Source organism: Trypanosoma equiperdum, assembly GCF_001457755.1.
Source record: "Trypanosoma equiperdum strain OVI genome assembly, contig: ctg_249, whole genome shotgun sequence".
Classification (NCBI taxonomy): Eukaryota; Euglenozoa; class Kinetoplastea; order Trypanosomatida; family Trypanosomatidae; genus Trypanosoma; species Trypanosoma equiperdum.
Genome location: NW_027124142.1, coordinates 36,813 through 45,801, shown reverse-complemented (window position 1 = coordinate 45,801; position 8,989 = coordinate 36,813). Strand labels below are relative to the sequence as shown.

At 48.8% G+C, this 8,989-nt stretch overlaps 6 protein-coding genes across 6 annotated transcripts; 1 reads left to right on the top strand and 5 right to left on the bottom strand.

Moving 5' to 3' along the window:
• Window positions 1–1,177: 1,177 nt before the first annotated feature.
• Window positions 1,178–1,822, bottom strand: TEOVI_000087300 (60S ribosomal protein L10a, putative; the record flags this gene model as incomplete). Its single annotated transcript, XM_067224195.1, has 1 exon — window positions 1,178–1,822. One exon carries the CDS (start codon window positions 1,820–1,822, stop codon window positions 1,178–1,180), a length of 645 nt encoding a protein of 214 aa, XP_067080296.1.
• Window positions 1,823–2,439: 617 nt separating this feature from the next.
• TEOVI_000087200 (ATP-dependent zinc metallopeptidase, putative) lies at window positions 2,440–4,149 on the bottom strand (the record flags this gene model as incomplete). The annotated part of the gene is made up of 1 exon (XM_067224194.1): window positions 2,440–4,149. The coding sequence occupies one exon, from the start codon at window positions 4,147–4,149 to the stop codon at window positions 2,440–2,442; it is 1,710 nt and encodes a 569-aa protein (XP_067080295.1).
• A 346-nt stretch (window positions 4,150–4,495) lies between these two features.
• TEOVI_000087100 (Dpy-30 motif containing protein, putative) lies at window positions 4,496–4,849 on the bottom strand (the record flags this gene model as incomplete). The annotated part of the gene is made up of 1 exon (XM_067224193.1): window positions 4,496–4,849. One exon carries the CDS (start codon window positions 4,847–4,849, stop codon window positions 4,496–4,498), a length of 354 nt encoding a protein of 117 aa, XP_067080294.1.
• Window positions 4,850–5,198: 349 nt separating this feature from the next.
• On the bottom strand, window positions 5,199–5,459 carry TEOVI_000087000 (Ribosomal protein S27, putative; the record flags this gene model as incomplete). The annotated part of the gene is made up of 1 exon (XM_067224192.1): window positions 5,199–5,459. The coding sequence occupies one exon, from the start codon at window positions 5,457–5,459 to the stop codon at window positions 5,199–5,201; it is 261 nt and encodes an 86-aa protein (XP_067080293.1).
• Window positions 5,460–6,453: 994 nt separating this feature from the next.
• Window positions 6,454–8,061, bottom strand: TEOVI_000086900 (Zn-finger in Ran binding protein and others/FYVE zinc finger, putative; the record flags this gene model as incomplete). The annotated part of the gene is made up of 1 exon (XM_067224191.1): window positions 6,454–8,061. The coding sequence occupies one exon, from the start codon at window positions 8,059–8,061 to the stop codon at window positions 6,454–6,456; it is 1,608 nt and encodes a 535-aa protein (XP_067080292.1).
• A 423-nt stretch (window positions 8,062–8,484) lies between these two features.
• On the top strand, window positions 8,485–8,829 carry TEOVI_000086800 (uncharacterized protein; the record flags this gene model as incomplete). Its single annotated transcript, XM_067224190.1, has 1 exon — window positions 8,485–8,829. The coding sequence occupies one exon, from the start codon at window positions 8,485–8,487 to the stop codon at window positions 8,827–8,829; it is 345 nt and encodes a 114-aa protein (XP_067080291.1).
• Between the last annotated feature and the right edge of the window lie 160 nt (window positions 8,830–8,989).

Below are 8,989 nucleotides of genomic sequence, written 5' to 3'. Positions count from 1 at the left end.
CGTTTCGCAGCAACGATTTTGTCAAACAGCTCCCCGCCCGATACGAACTCTAACACAAGATAGTAATGGTTCGCTGATTCGAGCACGTCGTGAAGATCAATAACATTCCTATGTTTAATGGATCGCATTATAGCAACTTCACGAAGCATTTGATCCTCCATCTTTTCCTTCCGGAGTCGAGTTTTGTCTATGATCTTAACGGCAAATTTCTTACCACCTTCATCTGTTGCCAACCTTACCGTTGAGAAGTTTCCGAACCCGAGTTTTTCCCCCAAACAATACGGTCCCAGCCGCACAGGAGGTGTCATGGCAGTGAAGCCCTCTGTTACACCGGTGTTCACCCTCACTTGATAACGAGCCCTCAGGCAAACAAGACCGTCTTCTCCTTCCCTATAGTGCTACAAAGATAGATACAGAAATATATTTATTTGTATCAGCGCTTAAGCCTCCCTTAAACCTCAGCTACGAGTATAACCCCTTTTTCGGCCTGTCTGTTGCCTTCGCCGGTTTTGCTTTTGGCTGTACACGTACGTACTTCTGTTGCCTACAGTGTCTGGTGCGAGGTGGTGCACAGGGGTGTAGAGAATAAGGGGGGCGAGTTGTATGTAGTCGATAGATGAAACACAACTGATAAGCCTGTAGTGAGGGCAGATAGAAGAGCAGATACGAGAAAACGTCCCGCGGCTTGACCTTTAAAAAAAAACACAAAAAAGTATGCAAACACTTTGGTGCACAACGCCAGCGGCTCCTGTCGCTTGCAGAGCAGGAAATGGAACAAGAGCCAGAAATAGAAAAAAAAAACGTTTGGATAGGAAAGCACAACAGAAATAAACAAAGGAAGCACTTATGAGTCGGGCGGGATCAGGAGGAGAAAAATGCAGGAGCAACTAAGCCGGCAACGGTAGAGAAAGAAAAAGAAAAGGGTCGAACCAAAGAAAAAGATTCCTCCCTACAGCTGGGGCCTCAGCAGACCTCTAACCACCTTTTTTTCCTCTAGGTTGTGAAGCCGCACCGCGGTATCTTTTCTCTCATACTGTATCCCTCGTTTACCCTAACCCTTTAGTCTGAATCACCTAGTTTTAAAAAAGAAAAACACACACACACAAATTGAGGCTTCTCTCCGACATAACAACACGCCTACCTCCCATGGGTCAATTGAATTTACGCACCACATGCCTTAGTAGATACGCTGCGACTTCCCCATCGTCGACTTGATGTACGCGGATTTCAGATTCTGCCAGTTCTTCTTCAACAAAGACACAAGGAAGTTGATCGCCATAACAACATTCTGGCGTACCTGATCCTCAGTCATATCGACATGGCCGACGCATGTTCCAAGGCAGAGCACCTTCTTGAGCTGAAACTTCACTGTGGACTGAAGCTCGAGCACCTTGTCCGGCAGGCTCTCATTCTGCGCACACACCGTAGGGAACTTACCTACACGATGCATGTGAGGGCCGACAAGACGCGGGACTGTCTTAATGATAGACTCCGAACACAAGAAGGCATCGTACTGGTTACACATCTTTTTCACCAGCTTCTTGTTCTTGTTCAGTTTCTTCAGTTCCTCCTGGTTCATGGTCGGGACGTCATTCTTCTTGGCGATGTCCTCGTGCACGAGGTCACAGAGAAGGCAGACAGTCATACGGGGGCGGCACACGTGCGGGAGGCGCACAGAACCAGAGAAACGCTTGTCCTTTTGGGGGTCGTAGTTCTTCAGGTTTACTTGCAAATCAATGCTCTCCTTGAACTTACGCTCCTTGCGATCTTTCAACACATTTTGAATAGCCTCAGAAAGCAGTGCTGGAGGGATCTTCGACATCGCTCAAATGTTAACTGAATGAGTTAAAATATTTGTGTGTTGGTGTGTAGATTCGCTCGCACGGGTAATTGCGACTTAAGGACGGGAAACTGAACTCGGCTCCTCGTTCTCGCGTGGCTTTCTTCCTTAGAACGTAACTTCTATTATGGCTGTTGTTTGCTAATCGTGGCACCTCCCATACGTTTTTTGAGGTTGGTGAGCAAATAGACGAAAGGGTAGAGGAACCGAATGAATAGAAATGAATGGCACGACATGCTATGCCGCTGGTACCAAAAAGTAGTGACGAAGCGAATCTTTGCATGAGCACAAACAGAATGCATGATCCCTCAACCTTCCTAGAAAAAAAAAATATTGTGCGAGTGAAAGATAATGCGGTCTTTACCCGAACCCCGTCCGCCCTACAGAGTTTGGCAAACAAATTCCTGCGCTTCCAAATTTCTCCCTTTGCCGCAATTATGAAAAAAAAATGTAGTTGCCGTTAGAGATGCGAAATCGAAACACCAAGAAACAGACGTGTCGTCAACAACAAATGAAGTGGATGATTATGAAGTCCTTCAACATGGGAAGCGTGTATGCTCCCACCCCCGATACCCCACTTCCGCCAGGAATGGGTTGCACTAGTACTGCGGCTGGTTTTGCGCGTCCATTAGCTTACCAACTAGCTGCTCAACAGTTGGTGTCACCGGGCGCTCTCCCCACAAGCGCTCCAGGTCCGCGCTCATGAGCTCCTTTTTACTTAGCAGCTCGCCCACAACGATCTCAACTTTTTCGGTATTATTTTTGATTATGTCCACCGCCATCTGGTATGAGAGGGACACAAGTTTCATGGCCTCCTTTTCTGCCAGATGCTGCGCTTTATTGGAGTAGTTCACAAACATGCGACCAGCTTGGGTTGACTCCGGATGATATGCAAGTAACCCGGCGTCAGCGTCCATACCGAAGGCCATCATTTGCTTCAATGCAAGGTCAGTGGCACGCTGAAGATCATCCATTGCACCGGCGGAAGGATTTCCCAGCAGCGCTTCCTCCGCAGCTCGACCACCCAACATGACAACCATGTCAGCCAAAAGAGTAGCATTTGTTTGATACTCGTGATATTCATTTCCTGCGCGTTGCGTGTACCCAAGAGCCTGTCCGCGCGGAACGACACTCACTTTCAGTACTCGTTTCACCGTGGGCAACATCCACGCTGTCAACGCGTGGCCTGTTTCATGGATAGCCGTTCTCCGAAGTGAAGTTTCACTTTGGCGGTTCCTGTGCTTGCTACCCACCAACGTGTTGTCCACAGCCTCAAGGAATGATTCCTTCTCCACTAGCTTCTTTTCCTGAATACCGCTCTGCAATGCCGCCTCGTTTACAACGGTAGCAATTGTTGCAGGAGAGAGACCAGGTGTCATGTCGGCAAGCTCTTTTGCTAGAACTAAGTTGCTGATTCGGTCGTCCACCTGCAACGGTTGCCCCTCGTCGTCCGTGGTTCGTCCTTTAGGGTCACCAGTACAAACACGATCCAAGTAGTGTTTAAATACCTCCACTCGCGCAGCTTTGTCAGGCATCTCAATGTTAATCTTGCGGTCAAACCGACCCTCACGAAGGAGTGCCTTGTCAATATTGTCCTGAAAGTTCGTTGCTGCCATGACGATAAGTACGTCGGAACCTGAATTCAACCCATCGAGCTCCGCGAGGAGTTGATTGATTGTCCGGTTTTCTTCACTGCTGACAGACCCTCCCCGTTTTCCCGCACGTGAACCTATGGCGTCAATTTCATCAATGAAAATAATTGCGGGTGCGGCTCCTCTAGCTTCCTCAAACAACTCCCTGACACGCTTAGGTCCGCTGCCACCCATTAACTCAATAAAGTCTGAGCCGCTGCAACTAAAGAATGGCACATCCGCCTCACCAGCAACAGCTTTTGCCAGCAAGGTTTTTCCAGTTCCTGGTTCACCAGTCAGTAAGCACCCCTTCGGAAGTCGCGCACCCAGGCGCGTAAACTGGTTTGGGTTCTTCAGAAATTCCACATAATGACGAACCTCCTCCTTAGCCTCAGGTATGCCGATCACATCGCTAAACCTTGTGCCTTTCACTTCAACACGGAATTGTCGCTTCTTTATTGGCATCATTTGTTCCATAAAGCTATCAAACATATTGTTTTTGGCTCCCGTAGGGGACTGGCGGCGCATGTAAACCCACGACAGTGCGATTGGCACACCGAACCACAGTAAAGGCCCAAGTGATGGACGCAGCCAGTTATCCTCAGTGCGCGACCGATGGGCATAGGCGTCGTTGAGCCCACGGACGTATTCGGAGTTGGTGTTGCTAGCAGTGCTCATGTCTTAAATGCTGCGGAGCACGGTCGGAAAAATGTAATGTACTTAATTCTTTCCAAAGGAACACATGAATTGCCCACCAGAAAAAGAAAAGAGTAAAAAATAAAGATAATATGATTTTTCCCCCTTTTTTTTAAGAAAGTTTACAACCACTAAAGTCAGGTTAGAATAAGAGGAAAGCACCGGTAGAACACAAACTGGAGCGAAGATGAAATACACATGGCAACGGCGAGCATCCCCCTTTTTTTTTTCACACAAACCGAATAATATAAAGGTTTCCCTAATATTTTCTTGTACTATTCACAGAAACTGCCAAATTACGATGCTTGGACACACGGGTCTTAGCATACTATTTTGGTTGCGCTGGGGGTTGGTATGCCAGTTGTTTGATGACGTCAGCAGCTCGCTGCGCGATCTCTTGAAGCGGTACCCTCCTCCCTTCTTCAGTCAGCAACGGGTGTGAAACTCTCTGCGGATTGTTGCTCAGCAGGTACGCTGCCAAAAATGCGAGTGGATCGGCGGGCCGCACTTTCACCACCTCCTCTAGTCCACGAAGCAACAACGGCAAAACGGTTGTCTCGAGATATGGCTGGTCCGGCAGCGCATAAACGGGCACCTTAGGTGGTGTAGGGGGCGCACGAAGATGCGCTGCTAGGCGGTCAAGCGGTGCATTCGCATCCTCTGATTCTTCTGGGGGGTTCATGCAACACTTTTTTCGTGTGTCTATGCTGTGTAATGTGCTATTATGTTTGCCTTTCTAACACAGGTCTGACCACGTCTCGCCTTTCTTGTTTACGAGTGTGGGAACTCTTTATACATAGAAGAGGAAAGAAAAGAAAAGTTATTAGCTGCGTTTAAAAGAAAAAAAAGGCCTAGTGGACCCCCAAAAGGTGAAAATGTTGGGTGAAGAGGCGTAGATGAGTTGCTATGAGCACGCAAAAAAAAAAAGAAAACGAAATATTTGCTTTTCATTCCATTGCAATCCCAGGGGAAAATAGCTTAGCATCTGCTTCACGACGCCAATCCGGTGAAAGCCCATCGTGTACCTTTGCTTAATGATCTGGTTTTTTGCGGAATCCGCAGCCAGTTACCAGGATTGCCTTACCACCAGTGGGGCGGCAGAGCATGGTAGCGCAACCATTGCACTTAACCTCTGACGTGGCATGGCTGTATACCACAGTGATGTTCTTGCATCCGGGGCACTTGACGTCCATGAAATATGAATTGGGGCCCTGCACAAGACGACGGCGCTTGTGCTTCATGCGCTCTGTGCGCACCGTGGGGTAGCTGAGGTCAGAGTCGAAGAAACCCATTGTAGCCTCTCTGTTCTTGCCCAATTAGACTAAGAACCCTCTATCCCCGAATGTGAGCTAAAAGAAAAAGTGCTTACCGCTGCAGGCTGTAGGCGCGTGCAAGCGTGAATGGCACCGCTAGTTTTCTCCGCCGGGGGAAATCCAAGAATGACTTGAGCGAGAAGAAAGAAAATTGAATTGAAGGCAATGTAGTATTGACAAAAGTTTGCTATATGAAAGCCGAATCACTCTCACTGGTGTACCCAGTACACACCCTTAGGATTTCGCTCACAGACACATAACGAACCACAGGCGAGGACCGGGTGACAAAAGAAACCGTGAATTCACAGGGAAGGAAAAGATAAATTATTAATCACTGCCCCACCAATTGCACTATCCATGTGAACTGAAAATTAACTTGCGCACCACTTTCCATAGAAAGAGATAAGAAGCAAATTTGCACCAGCAAACTAAACGAAAACAACGGCATACTTATACATGTCGTCACTCACGTACCCCTCCCTCACCACGTTCATATCGACTGACTGTCACTTGTATAAATTGCGATTTTAGTTACCCTTGTGAATGTGTCCAGCATTTTTTTTTTCACACCTTTTCCTCTCCAATAACAGTCTACACTGCCGTAGAGTTGCCCCCGATGTGGTATAAAAAAAAAAAAAAGAGTCAATGATAAGTGGAAAAAAAAAGACACGACGCACATTCACCGTAAAAGAACTAACAAATCACACAGCACATACACCTTTCACGCCACTAACGCAGATGGCACATAGTGCCTTTGAGTGGCGCAATACCAGAGGTGAGGACACCTCCGTGTTTCTACAACTCACTAACATGAGAGTAAAGGCAGAAGGGCATATACATACCGAAGGTTGTGGTGCGCAGTTTGTACTGTGCCATACGCAGACGCACATACGTAAGGGTTTAAGTGCGACTCCTACCCTTCGCATACGTATTTGGACGCTTATCAACCTTTTACGTATCGAATTTTTGACCCCTACTTACGAGCCTCGAAACAAGTGACACACACACGCTCCGGCACGTCACCCCTTAGCGGCAACTGGAACGGTGAACAGGTGGCACAGAATACATACCCACACGCGCGGCAGTGGTGTCTACGGCGCTTGAATGTGAACGGTTGCTGGCACCTGTTGCATTCTTTTGCGGCATCGTCACTCTGCCACTGCACCGCTTCAACAACCTCCTCCTGCTTCAACCCACCTCCACCCACTTGTGCGGCTCGCATATGCGCGGGTTGCTTCGCGGAGCACATCTCACATGCCTCGAGCGCCCATGTGTTTTGGTATGTACAGGAGGGGCAGCTCCACCACTTGGGCGAGCCCAAGTTCTGCTCTTCGTTGTGGTCCTTTTTGGATGGCGCCAGGTGGCGGGGCCGTTGCCCGCTCTGACACGCAGTACACAATGCCTCACTGACAGGGTTCTCCAGAGTGCAAGCGGAGCACACCCACGTGAGATCCCCCGCGGTGCCCACATCAGTGCGCAGTTGAGTGCTTGATTTGTCAACGATGGGCGTTCCGTTGCTTTGATAACTCTGGCATTTCTCACAACGTGGGTTTGTGACTTTGTTATTTTTTCCGCAGATACCGCAGAGCCAAGCATTGGCAACCACGTGGGAGGAAGCAGTTGGCCCACCAACTATCGATGCAGTGGTAACAGGTGTGCCATTTTTCTGATAACTGTGACATACTTTGCAGTTCGTGTGGTGCGCCTCATTAGGTGCGAAACACATACTGCAAAGCCACGCAGTAGGTCCAGCAACTGAAGCTGCCAAAGGAACATTGTTGTGCCTATGCGGCGCTGGTGCACCGTGGTTTCCACTCGGAGGACCCGCGTTAACGGGAAGGTTGCATCCCGGCCGGCCAGCCTCGCACATTTCGCAAGTGTTTACGGTCAACGGATTCCGATAGGTACACTTTGGGCAACCCCAGGTTTCCAGTTCTTCCCGTTTCCTTCGTTCTTTCTCACGTTCTTTCTCAATCTCCTTGCGGAGTTTAATAATCTTCTCCAATTGTTTCCGATCCTCCTCCTCTTGAGCCAATGCGAGGTCATTCGCGGACACAGCAGGTCCTACAGCACCTGTTCCTGCGACAACAGGGATCTGCGCCTGCAAAGCATTCGCCGTGTGGGGCACAACGGCAGAAAAAGCAAGCGCTTCTGGGACTATAGAACCGTGAGGTGCAGTGATTGGCGGCGAAGAGTAAGGCGCCACTTGCGGGGGAAGTGGAGCTGGTGGTGGCTGCACCTGAAGCGGTGGTGGAGAATATGCCGCTCCCCCTAGAGTCGACGTAACCGGGATAGTGGGGTTAGCAGCCGTAGCCTGATATATGCCAGGTGCATAACCCTGTACATGCCGGTGTTGCTGGGTTGCACCGTGACAGGTGAAAGAAGGAGGAGCGGAGGCCACACTCTCGAAAGGCGGCGGGGGCGCAGAGGGTAGCAAAGTGTTCACGCCGAACGGGTCGTGCTGCTGCATCACCGGGGGGGGAGGTGGGTCACTGGGTGGTGGTGGTGGCACGTAACCGCCAGTTTGGTTCTGACGTCCCCGTGACCCCGTGTCAAAGAGATCGTCCAAGTTGACATTCATTACAGCTGCTTGATAATATATATATATATATATATTTATCAGCAGAAGTTAGGTGCTCAAATACCCGCTTGGTTGCAACAAGGTCACTTAAGGGTGACGGTGTGTAATATATACGATAGCAGACAAAAGAAATAGGAAGAAGTGCGTCCAGAAATTCCCACCGAAGAAGAGATTTGACAAAGCTCTCACCCTTTAGAACGAAAGCATCAAAATAAACAAAATGAAAAAATAAGAGGGAAGGCCGCAAAACAGAGTAGTAGAACGTTGCTGCAAACAGCAGTGACGGAAGAAACAACATCATTGAAAGCTCACGTACGCAGTCGCGGTACTACTAGGCAACGATCCCCGAATAGGCCAATCAAAAGAACACTGAAGCACCTTTTAGCTGGCAGACAAGAGTACTGCACCCTCTGTTCTCAGGCCATGGACAACAGGTTGCCAACAATAAGGAAAATGCACACACATCTGTATGTACGCATCTATGCGGGCAGAAGTGGGTTCAGCGTCACAATTTTCTCAAATGCAGCAAGTATCGTTAGCATTAAACACATCCGTAAGGTGAAAGCCTCAGTCAAACAAAGCACGATGTACAAAACAAAGGGATTCATCGTCCACTTCCATAAAAGTCAATGCGGCAATATAACGTCGACACTTTTGGATAAAGGGAAATCGAGACAATGTGCTCCATTAACGCTTCTCATTCAACTTATAACGCTTTACCTCGGCACACACGACATGCCCCCTCTCCTGACCTTCACATGCGTTTAGAGGAGGGAAAAGCACAAAGGTTCATGTGATGCAGCACTAGCACATACTCAGACTCAAGTGCACACGCACCTTTATTGACTTGGTCCCACATATGTGTGACACAGAATGATAGCGCAAAAAAGAAAAAGACGGCAACATCCGTCGACAGCAACACCGATGA